At 40.8% G+C, this 19,519-nt stretch overlaps 1 protein-coding gene across 1 annotated transcript in view; it reads left to right on the forward strand.

Moving 5' to 3' along the window:
* Window positions 1–17,507, forward strand: part of LOC128168027 (dynein beta chain, ciliary-like) — a 21,417-nt gene extending 3,910 nt beyond the window's left edge. Inside the window, exons 10-44 of the mRNA XM_052834098.1 lie at window positions 82–150; window positions 258–885; window positions 984–1,741; window positions 1,844–2,066; window positions 2,191–2,394; window positions 2,529–2,930; window positions 3,033–3,278; window positions 3,381–3,605; window positions 3,715–3,933; window positions 4,049–4,728; window positions 4,950–5,508; window positions 5,604–5,891; window positions 5,985–6,195; window positions 6,312–6,588; window positions 6,717–6,999; window positions 7,132–7,305; window positions 7,422–7,727; window positions 8,100–8,267; window positions 8,642–8,881; window positions 9,092–9,253; window positions 9,352–9,975; window positions 10,108–10,269; window positions 10,448–10,681; window positions 10,903–11,163; window positions 11,471–11,617; window positions 11,704–13,164; window positions 13,278–13,448; window positions 13,558–13,680; window positions 14,008–14,201; window positions 14,295–14,571; window positions 14,689–14,916; window positions 15,003–15,314; window positions 15,522–15,764; window positions 16,265–16,453; window positions 16,583–17,507. Coding sequence (XP_052690058.1) covers window positions 82–150; window positions 258–885; window positions 984–1,741; window positions 1,844–2,066; window positions 2,191–2,394; window positions 2,529–2,930; window positions 3,033–3,278; window positions 3,381–3,605; window positions 3,715–3,933; window positions 4,049–4,728; window positions 4,950–5,508; window positions 5,604–5,891; window positions 5,985–6,195; window positions 6,312–6,588; window positions 6,717–6,999; window positions 7,132–7,305; window positions 7,422–7,727; window positions 8,100–8,267; window positions 8,642–8,881; window positions 9,092–9,253; window positions 9,352–9,975; window positions 10,108–10,269; window positions 10,448–10,681; window positions 10,903–11,163; window positions 11,471–11,617; window positions 11,704–13,164; window positions 13,278–13,448; window positions 13,558–13,680; window positions 14,008–14,201; window positions 14,295–14,571; window positions 14,689–14,916; window positions 15,003–15,314; window positions 15,522–15,764; window positions 16,265–16,453; window positions 16,583–17,200 — 11,566 coding nt within the window. The 3' untranslated portion in view covers window positions 17,201–17,507. The remainder of the gene's footprint in view (window positions 1–81; window positions 151–257; window positions 886–983; window positions 1,742–1,843; window positions 2,067–2,190; window positions 2,395–2,528; window positions 2,931–3,032; window positions 3,279–3,380; window positions 3,606–3,714; window positions 3,934–4,048; window positions 4,729–4,949; window positions 5,509–5,603; window positions 5,892–5,984; window positions 6,196–6,311; window positions 6,589–6,716; window positions 7,000–7,131; window positions 7,306–7,421; window positions 7,728–8,099; window positions 8,268–8,641; window positions 8,882–9,091; window positions 9,254–9,351; window positions 9,976–10,107; window positions 10,270–10,447; window positions 10,682–10,902; window positions 11,164–11,470; window positions 11,618–11,703; window positions 13,165–13,277; window positions 13,449–13,557; window positions 13,681–14,007; window positions 14,202–14,294; window positions 14,572–14,688; window positions 14,917–15,002; window positions 15,315–15,521; window positions 15,765–16,264; window positions 16,454–16,582) is intronic.
* Window positions 17,508–19,519: the final 2,012 nt, after the last annotated feature.

A 19,519-nucleotide genomic window follows, 5' to 3' on the forward strand; every position in this document is an offset into this window, starting at 1 on the left:
ACTTTTTTGTCACAACAGTGTTTTGATGTTGTTTTTTTTATGTCAAGAATTTCAATAATTTTATCATGATACTTCTTGCAGATGTATGGAAGAGGAAGGTGCCAAATTAGTTTTCACCAAATATGAAGAAATGTGTAATCTTCTAAGTCAGTAAGTACAATTTTTTAGTTCTTCTGCAAATTTTTCCAAGAATTACACTTTAGACAGATAGCTATGGGTTGTTGGATGGATCATAATCTGTTTGACTTTTTCACCAGGTGGGATGAAGAGATTTACAAAGAGTGGGCAGCTGGAGTGAGCGAGGCCTGCTCGTTCAACCTGAGTCAACCTCTGGTGGTGAGAGACGAGGAAACCAAACTCATCAATGTGAACTTTGACCCACAATTAACAGCAGTCTTACGGGAAGTGAAGTACCTAGAGTCCAGTAGTCAGGAAGACATTCCCGCGAGTGCCGCAGAGATGTACAAGAGTAATGACACCCTATGGAAGTACCTGACTAACCTTGACCTCTCTGTTCACCTGTACAACAAGGTCAGAAACACCATCCTGGAGGTCGAGTTCCCCCTTATTGAAGGACAGTTACAGGACATTGATGTCCAGTTGGAGCAGGCTGAGAAATCTCTGAACTGGGAGAGTCAGGGAGTGTGGGAATACATCGAGAAGACCAGGGACCAAATTACCGACCTTGAGAAGCGAGTTCAACAGGCCAAGGACAATGTGGAGGAAGTCAAGACACTAATGGCAACCTGGAGTAAGCAGCCTTTGTTCGAGAGGAAAGAGGACAAATACGACACACTGCTGAACCTCGACGACAGGAAGGAGAGACTGAACAAACGTTACGAAGAAATCAAGAACATTGGAGAAAAGATCCATGGTCTTCTACAGGTTGGAAAACATAAGCTAATTTGTGATTTTTGATAATCAAAGTATTCATTCACATCTGAAATCTAAGTTACTGACTTTTTCTCTTTGATATTTTTCAGAAAAATTTAGAGTTATTCAAAGCAGATGGAAATGCAGACACATGGAAGGCATATGTGGATTATGTGGATGAAATGATTGTAGATGGATTCTTCAACACAATTCATTGCAGTCTTAAATTCTTGTTAGATCAAACAGACAATAAGAACAACCCTAACCCCCTGTTTGAGGCCCATCTTGAGCTTCAAGTGCCAGAAATGGTGTTCCTACCTTCTCTGGACTACGGTGTAGCGGATGGGTTCTATGATTTGGTGGATGGTCTGGTTGGGGATGTTTACAAACAAGCTTCTCTGATTCGAAGACTGGCCGCTCACAGTGGACAGGAGCACTATCAGCCTGATCTGGAAGATATGGAAGAGCTGTCTGAAATGAGGCAAGAGCTGATGGACAGGATACAGAACATCATGAACAAGGCCTGTGAGTATAGGAACACCTTTGACAATTACTCCTACCTGTGGGTGGATGATAGGAATGAGTTCATGCGGCAGTTCCTGTTGTACAACCACGTCCTCACCACTGAGGAGATCGAGGCTCACGCTGAGGACGGAGTACCAGAATGTCCTCCTACCCTGAACCAGTTCAAGGAACAGATCAACACCTATGAAAAAATCTATGACGAGGCAGAGAAAATCGAGCCCCTCACCATCTTTGAGCACTGGTTTAGAGTGAACTCCAAGCCGTTCAAGCAGGCCCTTCTGAACACCATCAAGCGTTGGAGCTTCATGTTCAAGCAGCATCTAATTGACCATGTGACCAACAGGTACGAAAAATTCAAATTTTATGTGGAATTATTTTTCCTGTTAGAATTTTGGCAGTTTGGAAATTGATAAACAAATTTCCTAAATGTTGCTTTGTTTGACAGTTTGAAGGAGCTGGCTGAGTTCATTAAGACCACGGATTCTGGTCTGATGAAGCCAGTGGAGGAGGGTGACTACAATGGATTAGTCGATTGTATGGGTTACCTATTTGCTGTCAAAGACAGACAGGCCACCACTGATGAAATGTTTGAGCCACTCAAGCAGACCATTGAGCTGCTCAAAACATATGAACAGGAGCTACCTGAGGAGGTCCATCAACAACTGCAGGTAACAAAACTTGGCTGAAAGTAAACTGTGAAAATAATTTTGTTGTAAATTTCGAAAGTTTCACAAAATTGATATTTGAAATGTTTTAACAGAATGATCATATTTGAATACTCTTTATCAACAGGAATTACCAGAGCAGTGGAACAACACAAAGAAAATTGCCATCACTGTTAAGCAACAAGTTGCTCCTTTACAAGCAACTGAGGTTGCTAACATCAGAAGGAAGACAGCCACCTTTGATGTGTCACAGCACAAGTTCAGAGAAAAGTTCCGCTCCATTCCTCCATTCAGATTTGACTGTGATAAACCATATGCACATCTTGATAAGGTAAGTTTTATTCAGCTCTTCAGATAATTCTAAAATTTATTGACTCATATTTTGTAAAATAAATAATTTATTTTTGGGAGGATCAATAATGACTTTAAATAAAGAGTATGAGAGAGGTTTTTTTCAAATTTTAGTACCATGAGGAAATTTCAGCCATGGAGAAAGAGATGGTAGAACTGATGGACTCGGCAGGTCTCTTTGAGGTCAACATCCCTGACTTTAAGCAGCTCAAACAGTGTAGGAAGGAAATCAAACTTCTTAAGACTTTGTGGGATTACATCATTATGGTACAGAGCAGCATCGATGACTGGAAGACCACCTTCTGGAAGGAGATCAATGTGGAGCAGATGGACATGGACTGTAAGAAGTTTGCTAAGGACATCCGTGCCCTGGACAAGGAGATGAGAGCCTGGGACTCCTACTTGGGACTGGAGAACACAGTCAAGAACATGTTGACCTCCCTCAGGGCCGTCAGTGAGCTCCAGAACCCCGCCATCAGGGACCGCCATTGGCAGCAACTCATGGTGGCCACCAAGGTATGCACTACTTCAGAAAAGTATAGATTTATAAAATCTTCCATCACACAGTTTACACACTTATATTGAGGATGTTAATTGGATGCTGACTATCTATTTAAGGTGCGCTTTGTCATGGACGACAGCACCACTTTGGCTGATCTGTTGTCGCTTAACCTCCATAACTTTGAGGACGATGTCCGTGGAATCGTGGACAAAGCCGTCAAGGAAATGAGCATGGAGAAGGTGCTGAAGGAGTTGGATGCCACCTGGACCACCATGGAGTTTGAACACGAGCCTCATCCCAGAACGAAGATCACCATGCTGAAGACAAGTGAAGAGTTGATTGAAACTCTAGAAGACAACCAGGTGAGTAAGCCTATAGAAATCCATGTCAACTGAAGAAAAGTCATAATCTTACATAATGGTGGTATCTACATGTATGTTTCATTGTTTGATTTTACTATACAGGTTCAACTGCAAAACATGCTGTCTTCCAAATACATTGCCCACTTCTTGCAAGAGGTGTCCCAATGGCAGAAGAAGCTGTCCACGGCTGACCAGGTCATCTCCATCTGGATGGAAGTACAGAGAACATGGTCTCACTTGGAGAGTATCTTCATCGGATCAGAGGACATCAGAAACCAGCTGCCTGAAGACTCCAAGAGATTTGATGGCATAGACACTGATTTTAAGGTACTGTTATGTAAAAGACACCAGTTGTAGGAATCTTTAATCAGTACATTCTATATTGCAATGAGTAATGTGCATTTTTATTATTTATTTTTTTTCCTAACCATTTTAGGAACTGGTGACAGAGATTGAGAAGTACAAGAATGTGGTGGAAGCCACAAACCAGCCCAACCTTTATGAACGTCTTGAGGGTCTGCAAGGGCAGTTAACTCTGTGCGAGAAGGCTTTGGCTGAATATCTGGAGACCAAACGTCTGGCCTTCCCCAGATTCTACTTTGTGTCATCCGCAGATTTGTTGGATATCTTGTCCAATGGCAACAATCCAACAGCTGTAAGTGAAAGTTGTTTCCCTACCTTTCTGGGTTTGCTTTTCTTCAGTACCTGTAAACATGTAATAAAATCAGTTGCATATTTCATTAAGATTACGTTATTGATGACTGTTTTAGGTTTCCCGTCACTTGACCAAACTGTTTGACAGCATGGCTAAGCTGAAGTTCAATGAAGACGACAAGGGTAATGACACCAAGATAGCCACCTCCATGTACAGTAAGGATGGAGAAGTGGTGGAGCTGGATAAACCCTGCGACTTGGCTGGACAGGTAGAACACTGGCTCAACAACCTCCTGGATGCCATGAGGAGCACAGTGAGGCACGAGATGACTGAGGCGGTAGCCACATATGAGGAGAAGCCCAGGGACCAGTGGTTGTTTGACTTCCCTGCCCAGGTGGCTCTTTGTGGCACCCAGATTTGGTGGACCACAGAGGTCAACATTGCCTTCGGAAGACTGGAGGAAGGTTATGAAAATGCTTTAAAAGACTATAACAAGAAGCAGATTCAGCAGCTGAACAATCTGATTACCCTGTTGCTGGGTAAACTGACCTCGGGAGATCGACAGAAGATCATGACCATCTGTACCATTGATGTGCACGCCCGAGATGTCGTCGCCAAACTGATCGCCACTAAGGTGGACAGCTCCCAGGCCTTTGCCTGGCTGTCTCAGCTCAGACATAGATGGGATGATAACGATAAGGACTGCTTTGCCAACATTTGTGATGCCCAGTTCCGATACTCTCACGAGTACCTGGGTAACACCCCACGTCTTGTCATCACACCTCTCACTGACAGGTTGGTCTCAATATTTCAGATTAACTGGCTAAAGTATTTTATTTTGAATTTTTTCATTTGTACATGTATATGATATGGTCTTCTCTATTTACAATAATTATCATGACATTTTCAGGAAAAAAAGTCTTGAAAAAAAATATTAATTCACCTCATTTACAAATCATTGACCTCCTCTCTGATAGTTAACCACTTTCCTTAATATTCTTGTATCGTTTTGTTAGATGTTACATCACATTGACTCAGTCCCTTCACTTGATCATGAGTGGTGCACCAGCTGGACCCGCAGGAACTGGCAAAACAGAGACCACTAAGGATCTGGGGCGTGCCCTGGGTATCATGGTGTACGTGTTCAACTGCTCCGAGCAGATGGACTACAAATCTGTGGGTAACATCTACAAGGGACTGGCTCAGTCCGGCGCCTGGGGTTGCTTTGACGAGTTTAACCGCATTGCTGTTGAGGTGTTGTCTGTGGTGGCTGTACAAGTCAAATGTATTCAGGACGCCATCAAGGAGAAGAAGAAGGTCTTCAACTTCATGGGAGAGACCATCAAGCTTGTCTGGACCGTCGGTCTCTTCATCACCATGAACCCAGGTTATGCTGGGCGTACCGAGCTGCCAGAAAACCTAAAGGCCCTCTTCAGACCATGTGCTATGGTGGTGCCAGACTTTGAACTGATTTGTGAAATCATGTTGGTGGCTGAAGGCTTCTTAGAGGCCAGGCTGCTCGCCAGAAAGTTCATCACTCTTTACAGTCTGTGTAAAGAGTTGCTCTCCAAACAGGTAGGATGCTGAACACCTTGCTATGTACATTCTGATAGAGAAATTATGGATTTTACGAGACAGTGACTGACTCATCTGTTTTGTTTGCTTTGTAGGACCATTACGATTGGGGTCTCAGAGCCATCAAGTCTGTGTTGGTGGTGGCTGGTGCCCTGAAGAGAGGTGACCCCGACCGTCCTGAGGACCAGGTGTTGATGAGAGCTCTGAGAGATTTCAACATTCCCAAGATTGTCATTGATGACTTGCCAATCTTCATGGGTCTGATCTCCGATCTCTTCCCAGCTCTCAATGTGCCACGTAAGAGAGACATGGACCTTGAGAAACAGATCAAACAAGCCACTCTGGACCAGAAACTGCAGCCGGAGGACAACTTCATTCTCAAGGTATGAAACAGGCCTAAATAATACAGCTTTCAGCATCTTCCTTCTAAAGAATTTATTTACCAGATCTAATACGATGATTTCTTTGTGTTATAGATTGTACAGCTGCAAGAATTGCTGGATGTCAGACACTCTGTGTTTGTGCTGGGATTCGCTGGTGTGGGCAAGAGCAAAGTGTGGGGAACCTTGAACAGGACCTACAAAAACCAGGGCAAGAAGCCATCAGCCATTGATCTGGATCCCAAGGCCGTGACCAACAACGAGCTGTTTGGTATCATCAACCCATCAACCAGAGAGTGGAAAGATGGTAAGCACAATTCAAGCTGGGGTTTGATAAAAAAAATACACAAAGAAAGTGGTCAAATTTAGATTTCAGTTGCTGTGTCTTTTCTCTTTTATATGTTGTGCTTTGTACATCTGCAGGTTTGTTCTCTGTAATCATGCGTGATCTGGCCAACATGAGTGGAGATGGACCCAAGTGGATTGTGTTGGACGGTGACATTGATCCTATGTGGATTGAGTCATTAAACACCGTCATGGACGACAACAAGGTGCTGACCCTGGCCAGTAACGAGCGTATCCCCCTCACACCCTCCATGAGACTAATATTTGAGATCAGTCACTTGAGAACTGCCACCCCAGCAACAGTGTCTCGGGCTGGAATCTTGTTCATCAACCCACAGGATCTGGGATGGATACCGTAAGAATATTTGATAGCTTTCTCTTCAAAGAAAATAAAAAGAAAGGAAATTGTATTCTTCATTTTACAGCAAGAAAAATAATTTATAGTGGATACATCAGTTAAATTATGGAATTGATATCTTTTAGGTACACTCAGAGCTGGATTGACAAGCGAGAAGTCCAGTCGGAGAGGGCCAACTTGACCATCCTCTTTGACAAGTACGTCCCCATGTGTCTGGAGACCATGCGCACTCGCTTCAAGAAGATCACACCTGTGGCTGACAACAGCCATATCCAGATGTTGTGTTACCTGCTGGAGTGTCTGCTGACCCCAGAGAACACCCCACCCGACTGTGCCAAAGAGCTGTACGAGTTGTACTTTGTCTTTGCTGTTGTCTGGGCTTTTGGTGGTGTCACCTTCCAAGATCAGGTTTGGAATCTTTTTAGTCACAATCCATTGATTTTGTCAACCACTGTTGGGATATATTCTTGTAGATTTGAGAATTAACTCAAGATCCTTTAGTAAGTAAATCTGTCACTCATTGAGATTTTCTGTTTACAGTTGGTGGATTACAGAGTGGAGTTCACTAAATGGTGGACCACTGAGTTCAAAACAGTCAAGTTCCCTACCACTGGAACTGTGTTTGACTACTACATTGACCCAGAGACCAAGAAGTTTGAGCCATGGACCAAGATGGTTCCCAAATTTGAGTTGGACCCTGAGCTTCCACTACAGGTCAGTTTTTTATGATTTTTATCAACAAAGACTTGAAATCATCATTTATTAATTTTCCACATTGAAAAAACAAAGTTTGAAATGATTTGTGATGCCAAGATCTGTATTGTTTGCAGGCTGCCTTGGTACATACTTCGGAGACCACAAGAATCAAGTACTTCTTGGACATGTTGATTGACAAGCGTCGCCCAGTGATGTTGGTTGGAACTGCCGGTACTGGCAAGACAGTACTGATGGGAGACAAAATGAACGGTCTGTCTGAAGACTTCATGGTGGCCAATATCCCCTTCAACTTCTACACAACCTCCGAAATGTTGCAGAGAACTCTGGAGAAACCATTGGAAAAGAAAGCCGGCCGAAACTTTGGACCTCCTGGTACCAGGCGTTTGATCTACTTTGTAGACGACATGAACATGCCAGAGGTAAAATCAACTTCAGACTTCAGTTGTTACTTGTAAATATTTGTGTCTTGATAAATTTTTTAGGAAAGTTTTCCAATTTAAAAAATGACAAAGATGTTGATTTGATGGTTCTAAGGTTAAAGAGGCTGGATGGTCAACAAATTGACCATCAACTCTTCCTTAGATTTTTAAATATGAATTCTTAAGCTATAAGCTACATATCATAAAGTGTAAAAGAACAAATTGACATATGAAAACTTTGAAATGTGAAGATTTTGCTTAATCCTTATATGGAACTCTCCTTCTTAAGGAGATTTTAATAGACTAAAAGTGGCCCCAACTATCCAGCCCTCTTAAGCACTCTTGTTTTTACCTGTGATTGATTTGTGACAGGTGGACAAGTACTTCACAGTACAGCCCCACACCTTGATCAGACAGCACATTGACCACAGCCATTGGTACGACCGCGCCAAGTTGACCCTGAAGGAGATCCACAACACCCAGTATGTGGCCTGCATGAACCCCACTGCTGGTAGCTTCACCATTGACTCCAGACTGCAGGTCAGCATTCATCTATGACTTTAATATTCTTTTTTATGCATGCATTAAGTAAAATTATAGATTTAATTGAATAATTGACATCTTTTTGCTTCTTCTTCATTTTACAATTGTTCTGTTAATTATTAACATAAACCAAGTATCATACATGTGCAATAAATGTATGTGAACTTCACTAGCAAGCAATTGCTTGTAAATATTTAATACAAAATACAATAACAAATAGAAAAAAATGCAATTTTGGCAGAGAAAAATAATGGTATTCTAAATAAATAATTGACAAGCTATTTCCTAAATTACAGGTCATATAAGACCTTCAAGTAAAAGTAAATTGAATTGCAACTCTCAGTAATACAATATTTTGTGTCTTCTTACAGCGTCACTTCTGTGTCTTCTCCATCAACTTCCCCAATGCTGAGGCCCTGGCCACCATTTACACCAGCATCCTGCAGCAGCATCTGGCCATGTCTGGCTTCTCCCAGGGGGTCCAGAAATACTGTAGCACCCTCATCAACGGAGCCTTGGCTCTCCAGGCAAAGATGGCATCAACTTTCCTGCCAACAGCCATCAAGTTCCATTACATCTTCAACCTTAGAGACATGTCCAACATTTTCCAGGTATGAATAATTCGAGCTTTTCTCACTGAAAATGTCTAAATCTCCCCTCTTTTCAAGATGCACTGTAATGTGATTCAGTGAACATTCTTTTAATTCTGTTGTTTCCTTATTCAGAATAATCTGTCGATGTTAATTCTATGTGTTTTTATTTGTTGTTTTGTTGTTATATAGCAGAGCTACATGTGGCTAATAGACTCTTTCAAATTATAGGGTCTACTGTTTGCTCAACCAGAGTGTGCCAAGACTCCCGTAGAACTTGTGCGACTGTGGTTACATGAAGCAGAAAGAGTATACAGGGACAAACTCACTGATGAGAAAGATATGGAAACTTTTGACAAGCTTGCCAAGGATATTGTCAAGAAGTCCTTCGAGGTAATATTAATTTCCTGCAATTACGTCAAAAAATATAGTTTTTAAAGGGATAGAGATTTGGTGATTGAGAGATTCTATGTGCAATTCTTCTTTTTCAGGACATAGATGAAGCCTTACTCTTCAAGCAACCTCTTCTTTACTGCCACTTTGCCCAGGGAGTTGGTGATCCCAAATACAATGCCGTAGAAGGATGGCCCGAGTTAAACAAGATCTTAGTAGAAGCTCTGGACAGTTACAATGAACTGAATGCCGTCATGAACCTTGTCTTGTTTGAAGATGCTATGATGCACGTGTGTCGCATCAACCGCATCCTGGAGTCTCCTCGTGGTAATGCTCTTTTGATTGGTGTTGGTGGTTCTGGCAAACAGAGCTTGTCCCGTTTGGCCGCTTCTATCAGCAGCTTGGAGGTGTTCCAAATCACCCTCAGGAAAGGCTACTCCATTGCTGATCTCAAACTAGACATTTCCCAACTCTACATCAAGACTGGTCTGAAGAACATGGGCATGGTGTTCCTGATGACGGATGCCCAGGTTGCCGACGAGAAGTTCCTTGTGCTGATCAATGACTTGCTGGCCTCAGGAGAAATTCCGGATCTCTTCCCCGATGATGAAATTGAAAACATTATCAATGGTGTACGTAATGAAGTAAAAGGCCTGGGAATGGAGGACAGCAGAGAAAACTGCTGGAGATTCTTCATTGAAAAAGTCCGCAGAACACTGAAGGTGAGTAAGGAAGCCAATGAGGCAAGGGAAGGCAGAACTCCTTGCTCTACAATCAACAGTTTGAGTTGTTGAAGATTTTTGATCTGGTACTTCATTGATCACCAGTTATCACTGTGCATTATCTTATTTCAGGTGGTGCTTTGCTTCTCCCCGGTTGGATCCACCCTTCGAGTCAGGAGCAGAAAATTCCCTGCTGTCACCAACTGTACCAGTATAGACTGGTTCCACGAGTGGCCAGAAGATGCTCTGAACTCAGTATCAGCTCGTTTCTTGGAGGAAGTTGAACTCCTGGCAGTAAGTGCTAACATTATGGATTTTTTCTTAGTAGATTTTTACCAGACAATATTAAAAACAATATTCCAATTACTTACAATTTTAATTATCACAGAAAAATTAATCATTGTCACCTTTTTTTGATAGCTGTTAAGTTGTATTTTAGGGTGAGTTGACATTGCTCTCTTTTTCTTTTTAGCCTGACATGAGAATTTCTATTGCCAACTTCATGTCCTATGTACACAAGTCAGTGAACGAGATGAGCGCATCCTATCTCCAGAACGAGAAGAGGTATAACTACACCACACCAAAGAGCTTCTTGGAGCAGATCAAGCTGTATCAGAACCTGCTCAACAAGAACAACAGTGAACTACAGGCCAAGATCATCCGTCTGGAGAATGGTCTGGAGAAACTCCGCAGCACTGCCACTCAGGTCAGTTTATATCATTATTGTTATTACAAAACTGGATTGTGTGAATTCTCCATGTGTTCCAGTCACAGATAGCTTACAGAATCTTTGATAATGACTATGTCTAAGCCAATGATTGTCGTTAATGCGGATTTTAACACTGTGCAAAATTCCTGTAACAGATATTAAAACATTTCAAAATGCCTTCTAAAACTGTTCTTAATGTGGTTATTCTAAATACACAGGTAGATGATCTGAAATCCAAGCTGGCCTCACAAGAAGTAGAGCTGGCTCAAAAGAATGAAGATGCCAACAAACTGATTGCCATTGTGGGTGCTGAAACAGAGAAAGTCTCAAAGGAGAAGGCTATTGCCGATGATGAAGAAAAGAAAGTAGCACAGATCAACATAGAGGTCACCAAAAAGCAGAATGACTGTGAGAGAGATCTGGCCAAGGCTGAACCTGCCCTGTTAGCTGCCAAGGAAGCCCTGAACACACTGAACAAGGTATTATTTCAGAAAATCTGAAGAGAAACGAAAAATGAGCTTTATTATTCTCATAATAATCGGTACTAGGAATGGATCCCCTTATGTGGAATAATTAAAAATAGTAATTGTTCACATGCACGAATGTCCCCCCCCCCCCAAAAAAAAAATTTTAAAAAAATTCATACTAATGAAATTCACATAGAAAAATTAACCTAAATTGCCTTGAAAACAACCCCCCCCCCCCCCACAGGAAAAAAAATTCTGGATCCATGCATGGTCCAGATTGAGATTGTTCTAATGTTCATATTCATATGTTCATATTTAGGGCAACCTGACTGAGTTGAAATCCTTTGGATCCCCACCTTCTGCTGTAGTCAATGTCACATCGGCCTGTATGTGTCTGCTAGCACCTGGAGGAAAAGTGCCAAAAGATCGTAGCTGGAAGGCAGCCAAGAGCTCCATCATGGGGAAGGTACCATATTTTCCTCATTTCTACCATTACTTTGTAGTCCTGAAATAAGTTAAAAAGAAAGATGATAAATTCATTATATGTTCCAGGTTGACCTTTTCTTGGACAATCTCATCAATTACGACAAGGACAACATCCATGAGGCCTGTCTAAAGGCTATTCAGCCATACCTGGACGATCCAGAGTTTGACCCCGAATTCATCCGAAGCAAATCATTGGCTGCAGCTGGTCTCTGCTCGTGGTGTATCAACATTGTCGGATACTACCGAGTCTACTGTACAGTGGAACCTAAGAGAATTGCCTTGGCCCAGGCTAATGCTGAGTTGGCAGCTGCCCAGGAAAAACTCCGTGTGATCACCAATAAAATCCAAAGTTTGGAGGCTGATCTTGCAAAACTAACCGCAGAGTTTGAAAAGGCCACCAATGAGAAGCTCCGTTGTCAACAAGAGGCTGAAATGACAGCCAAGACTATTGAACTTGCCAACAGATTGGTGGGAGGACTGGCCTCAGAGAATGTCAGATGGGCAGACTCCATCAAAGATTTCAGGAAACAGGAGTTGACCCTCCCTGGTGATGTGCTGCTTATTACAGCCTTCGTATCATACGTGGGATGCTTCACAAAGCAGTACAGATTAGACTTGATGGACAAACATTGGGTGCCATACTTGAAGGGCTTGAAGATTCCCATTCCAGTGTCTGAAGGGTTAGATCCACTGACTTTGCTCACAGATGATGCTCAAATTGCCTCATGGAACAACGAAGGTTTGCCCAGTGACAGAATGTCCACAGAAAATGCCACCATTCTTACAAACTGTGAGAGATGGCCCTTGATGATTGATCCTCAATTGCAGGGAATAAAATGGATCAAGACCAAATATGGAGCCGACCTTAAGGTTCTGCGTCTTGGACAGAAAGGCTACTTAGATGCTCTGGAAAGAGCTTTAGCTTCTGGAGATGTTGTCTTGTTGGAGAATATTGAGGAATCTGTAGACCCTGTACTAGACCCCCTGATTGGACGTAACACAATTAAGAAAGGACGTGCAATCAAGATCGGTGACAAAGAAGTAGAATATCACCCAGATTTCAGACTTATTCTGCAGACAAAGTTAGCCAATCCGCACTATCAGCCTGAAATGCAGGCTCAGACCACCCTGATTAACTTCACTGTCACCAGGGATGGATTAGAGGACCAGCTTCTCGCTGCTGTTGTGAGGAAAGAAAGACCTGACCTGGAGAAACTGAAGGCTGACCTCACCAGACAACAGAACGAATTCAAGATCACGCTCAAGAAGCTTGAGGACAACTTGCTAGCCCGTCTGTCTTCTGCGGAGGGTAACTTCTTGGGAGACTATGCCCTGGTAGAAAACCTGGAGACCACAAAGAGAACTGCTGCTGAGATTGAAGTCAAAGCAACTGAGGCCAAGAAAACAGAGATAGACATTAACTTGGCTCGTGAGAACTATCGTCCTGCTGCTGCCAGAGCATCACTGTTGTACTTCATCCTGAATGATTTGCACAAAATCCATCCCATGTACCAATTCTCTCTCAAGGTAAGTGGGTCCCAGAACACAGATTTCTTATATCAAAATCTTACTCATTCACAATATTTTAGCTCAAAAAAAAGTTTTTACTTCTTTATTGGACCATTGTTATTGTTTTTCAGGCATTCAGTGTTGTCTTTGAGAAAGCCATTGATCGCGCTGAGGCAGCTGAGGAAGTTAAACAGCGAGTGTTGAACCTGATTGACTGCATCACCTTCTCTGTGTTCACATACACAGCAAGAGGCTTGTTTGAGAGAGACAAGATCATCTTTACTTCTCAGATGACATTCTTGGTGAGTGGTTTGTGAAAGTTGAAATTTTTCTTGCCATTTCATGATACGTTGTGTCGAAATTTACATTCTTTGAATTTTTGATTGATTTCTTCAAATTGATACTTTTCAGATCTTGATGGCCGCGAATGACATCAATCCAGTTGAACTGGATTTCCTGCTTCGTTTCCCTGCAGTTCCCAATGTAACCAGTCCAGTGGACTTCATGAGCAACAACAGTTGGGGAGGAATCAAAGTAACTACCCTTTTAAATATCTGTAGAATTTCATAAGCTGGTAAACTTGAGTCTTGTAAACTTGTGTCATGTAAAATCTTATGAAAATTCCTTATACTGTAAACATGGTAATTTACGCGTGGGGGAAATTTACACTAGTTACACAATAAGCAAAAAACCATGTAAAATAAGCTTATGGTAAAATTTAGAAATCCAATGTTAAAAATGGTAAATCATGCAATTGCGCATTTAATACCCACGCATATTGTTTGACTATAGAAAATCTTACTTAAACACAAGCTGAAATAACCACTTTTACAGTATCTGATTACCCTTTTCTTTTTTTAGGCGATGGCCAACATGGAGGAGTTCAGGAACTTGGACAGAGACATTGAAGGCTCTGCTAAACGATGGAAGAAGTTTGTAGAGAGTGAGTGCCCAGAAAAGGAGAAGTTCCCCCAGGAATGGAAAAACAAGACCTCCCTCCAGAAACTGTGCATGATGAGGGCTCTCAGACCCGACAGGATGACCTACGCTGTCACGTAAGTCAAAATTGTACAATCTGTAACCATAAGGAATTGTAAAAGTAACCAAAATTGTCTATAAATTAATCTGACAATATTATTTATCTATAGGAATTACGTAGAGGAAAAGCTTGGAACAAAATATGTTGAGGGACGTTCTGTGGAGTTTGCCAAGTCCTATGAGGAATCTGGACCAGCCACTCCCATGTTCTTCATCCTGTCCCCTGGAGTGGACCCACTGAAGGATGTAGAGGCTCTGGGTAGGACTTTAGGATTTAATGAAGACAAGGGCAACTTCCACAACATCTCCTTGGGCCAAGGTCAAGAGGTCGTTGCTGAGGCTGCCATGGATCTGTCTGCTAAAGAGGGCCACTGGGTTGTCTTGCAAGTAAGACATTCTAAAATATTATGCTCAAAAAAATTACTTAATGTAAAATTGGTACCAGTTAGATTATTTTTCCTATTTCTTAATCATGTTTGTAACTGAATTTGTTTTCTTTCAAAGAATGTCCATTTAGTGGCCAAATGGCTGGCAACCTTGGAGAAGAAGTTAGAACAGTACAGTGTAGAGAGCCACGAAGCCTACCGCGTGTATATCAGTGCTGAGCCAGCAGGCACTGCAGACTCCCACATCATACCACAAGGCATCCTGGAAGCAGCCATTAAAATCACCAACGAACCACCAACTGGCATGTTTGCCAATTTGCATAAGGCTCTGGATAATTTCACTCAGGTACAGTACTGTACTATACACAAAACACAAGACAGCTAAATGAATGTCTTTCTGATCTTTTCATTGTTGCATCGTTTAATTTGCAGGATACCCTTGAGATGTGTGCCAGGGAGACTGAGTTCAAGAGCATCTTGTTTGCTCTTTGCTACTTCCACGCCGTGGTGTGTGAGAGGAGAAAGTTTGGAGCCCAGGGTTGGAATCGTGTGTACCCATACAACACTGGAGACCTGAGGATCAGTATGATGGTGCTGTACAACTACTTGGAGGCCAATGCTAAGGTTCCATGGGAAGATCTGAGGTATCTGTTCGGAGAGATTATGTACGGCGGTCACATCACAGACGACTGGGACAGGAAGCTCTGCAAGACCTACCTAGAGGTCTATCTCCATCCAGACATGGTCAGTATCTACCACATGTTGGAGTTTTCTGATTGTTGGTGTTCTATTCAAATCCGAGTCTGAATGTTTTATCTGCCATCTTACTCTATATTGAAATTAGTGACTAAATGTTTTATATGCCACCTCAACCTATCAACAAAACTTTACTCATGAAAACTTACTGGATATTTGATTTCTTTGCATCTCACCTTGTGTTTTGTATTTTAGTTGGACGGTGAATTATACCTTGCTCCCGGCTTCCCTGTTCCACCAAACTCTGACTATAAAGGATACCACAACTACATTGATGAATGCCTTCCACCTGAGAGTCCCTACCTGTACGGTCTTCATCCAAACGCTGAAATTGAGTTCTTGACAACCACTTCAGAAAACCTGTTTAAGACAGTGTTGGAGATGCAGCCCAGAGATTCTGGTGCCTCGGCTGGTGGTGGAGTCAGCAGGGAAGAAAAGGTCAGTCACTCTGATTTCTTAAGAAAATCTTAAGGGGGCTGGGTGGTCAGCTAATTACCCATCAGATGTTATGTACATGTACATTAAATTATGAAAATGGCTTGTTTAGCTACTGTAGAAGCACATACGTTCAATGGGTTGAATTTTCGTTTTTAAACCAAATAAAATTTTGTTGGGATTTAATTTCATCATGTTGTAATCATGTTTCAACTGTTTGGATTAAAATTCGTCATTGTTGATTTTGTTGATTAATACTGCCAACAAAAATAACAAAATTGAATCTTCAACTATTATTTCTGCTTCTACGGTACCGGTATATATATGCTATATTTAGTAAAGAAAAATTCCATATATTTTAGCTTAAAGTTTTGAACCTTAGATCTTCTTAAAGAGATTTGTAGAGTCTAAAAATTGCCACAACCATCTAGCCTTTGTCATTACTTCTGCTGCTGATTTAATTTTTGCAACAAAAAAGTTATATTTGTTTATTATACTTGTAGATCAAGGGTATTTTGGATGAAATAGTGGAGAAATTGCCAGAAGAATTCAACATGATTGAGATAATGGCTAAAGTCCCACCAGAGGAGAGAACTCCGTATGTACTAGTTGCTTTCCAGGAGTGTGAGCGAATGAACATGCTGACCAATGAGATCAGACGATCACTAAAAGAACTCGACCTTGGATTAAAGGTAACCACAGACAGGCTCTATATTAAACTTACGTGGGTACACTCTGGCTCTGTATTGGACTTAGTTGGCCTAAAATATGATTGTAAGAGGGATATGTTTTTAATTTCTGTTTTATTGTCTTATTCCTAGGGTGAATTGACCATCACATCTGACATGGAGGACTTAGGAAATGCTCTCTTCATGGACTTTATCCCAGAGAGCTGGAACAAGAAGGCTTATCCATCCCTGTATGGTTTGACTGCATGGTATGCTGATCTTTTGCTGAGAGTGAAGGAGCTGGAGACCTGGTCATCTGACTTCCAGCTTCCGGCTGCTGTCTGGCTCGGAGGATTCTTCAACCCACAATCCTTCCTCACAGCCATCATGCAGCAGATGGCTCGTAAAAACGAGTGGCCATTGGATCGCATGTGTCTGCAGTGTGACGTCACAAAGAAAGCTCGTGAGGACATGGCAGGCCCGCCCAGAGAAGGTGCTTACGTCCACGGCCTGTTTATGGAGGGAGCCAGATGGGACATGCAGACGGGCATGATCAATGAAGCACGACTGAAGGAGTTGGCGCCTGCAATGCCTGTCATCTTTATCAGGGCCATCCCAGTCGACAGGCAGGACACTAGGAACATCTATGAGTGTCCAGTCTACAAGACAAAGACCAGAGGTCCAACATTCGTCTGGACTTTCAACCTGAAGAGTAAGGAGAAGGCCAGCAAATGGGTCCTTGGAGGAGTTGCCCTTCTTCTGCAGAGTTAAACCCTGCCAAACTGACATTCAAAAAAATCTTTGATGAAGTAAAAGTTTCAAACAACAACAGAAACATTTTTATATCCAAATGAAGTATTTTTGAGTTTTTATGTGTGAATGACTTGTTGTGGACCAGTCTGAAGTTATACATGACTAACTTATAATATGTGATACGATTTATTTTTCAATGATGAAAACAAAAACCTGTGCATGAACCGTCCAAATTTAATGTATTTAATAAATTATATATTTAAAAAGTTTTACAACTGTTATGCAATTAAAATGAATGAATGCTGAATAAATTAATTGCAATTAATATGCATGTTTTTATTCTTTTCCATGTAAATTCATGATGTTAACAGTCAAATGTGTCTACAAATTAGGAGTGCATTTACAGTATTACCACATACCATAAGTGAAATGCTCTGAATTGAGAGCATTAATTGATTGCAGGTACACCAGTACAAATCATGCTACCAAAATATTTTAACAAATTACAGTAAAACATGCAAATTTGAAAATTGAATTGAAATTTGAGGATTGAATTCACTTTATGCCAATAAATGGCTATTATCTCAAATTTGGAACCAATCATTTCCTATGTAGGACAGTTAATTATGAAACAATGCCCCTAGATCATAAAGCAGTCTTTTACAGAAGTCAAAATTTGAAACATTTAAAAAATTAATAAATTAACATTTAGTTTAAAATGACACCAAGACATAAAACATTAACACTTTCATAGGGGAAACTTTTGATCTTTTGCAAATACCGGTACATGTATCATGAATATTCAATGATAAAACTTCTAAGTACAGATTGATCATAGTATTTTATGTTGATTTTATATGATCCACAGGCCATAAAAAAGATCCAGACTAAATTTCTACATGTATTGGTAATTAAGTTCTTTTTCTTTCACTTTATTAGGGTCTTCTGTCTTCAGCGGAAGACCTTACTATTATTCTATTGTTTCTTTTTCACTTTTCTTATTATTCTTTTTATTCTTTTTTTGTCTTACAAATTTTGTGCAGGCGATTTCTCGAAGATGGCTCATTCGATTTTCTTCAAATTTTAGGGGTTGATGTGTCGGCATCTGAAGTTTGTACCACCGTTTCAATTTTTTGATAACCACTTCCGGTCGGAAGTAATCGTCCGTTTACGGTTTTTAAAAGTCAATTTTGTTGGCTAGAGATCCAAAAAACGAATAAAGATATAGGGTTGAAATTTTCAGTGATGATAGACATCAATTTTACCTGTTGCAACATGGTCATAAAAACATCCGCCGTCACTTCTGGTCGTCACCGGAAGGAAAGATAAAAAATCGGTTTTTTCAACTTTTTGCTTTTTATATATTTTTCTAACGGGTTGATAGAGAATTTTTTACTGATTCAGAATATGTAATTTGTTTTATAATCGATTGATGTGTTCCCGAGATATTAAGCATCAAAGACCTGAAGCGAGAGTCTGAGTAGATCAGTCATTACTGTGGTTTCATTAATATTCGTTGAATACCAATTTTCGTGGATTTCGTTGTTTAAGTTAATCCACGAAATTAAATGTTCATTGAAGTTCAATTTCAACTAACATTTTGTATTGATAGGATCATTGGCCACGAAATTACGTATCCTTGAAACTATGGTTTTCAGAAAATCCACGAAAATTGATACCCACGAAAATTAATGAAACCACAGTATAGAGTCATGGACATTTGCCCAGGCGACCACAGTTCAAGCTTCGGGTGCCGAAATTTTTTTCCCTAATTTTTTTCAGTTGATTAACAATTTTGTCTTAAAAGTGAGGGATTTTATCTCATTTACTCAAAAATCTGACGGAAGACCCACTCGTTGATCGCAACGAGAACGATCTATAGTTATATCTACTTTTTAACCAAGACAACTGCAACTTCATACTTTGTCATCTTAAGGGTCAAAGTTCAACATTTTTACATGAAACATGTTGCCTTACGTCAGCCAAACTTGAGATTTCACTGTTTTTCAAGTTTGCAGTGAAATCTGTCAAAATTTTCATTTTATCAAACAACTGAATGCAGATATAAAACACAACAATTTATACTCCATGTTTAAATTACAAACACTGGCATTTACCAGATATTTATATTTTTGTGAAGGTGGGAGGGTGGGGTGGTGAATACATAAAAAGTGCATTTTATGTTGACAGAGGAATGTTTTATATATGTACTGTTTATTAATTATCAAATTGGTTTACAGATGTAATATTTACTATGTTTGTTTTACTAAATCTGTTAAAAAAAACAAAAAAAACAAGAAGCCCATGGGCCACCACATCGCTCACCTGAGGAACAAT

Source organism: Crassostrea angulata, chromosome 10 (genome assembly GCF_025612915.1).
Source record: "Crassostrea angulata isolate pt1a10 chromosome 10, ASM2561291v2, whole genome shotgun sequence".
NCBI classification, from domain to species: domain Eukaryota; kingdom Metazoa; phylum Mollusca; class Bivalvia; order Ostreida; family Ostreidae; genus Magallana; species Magallana angulata.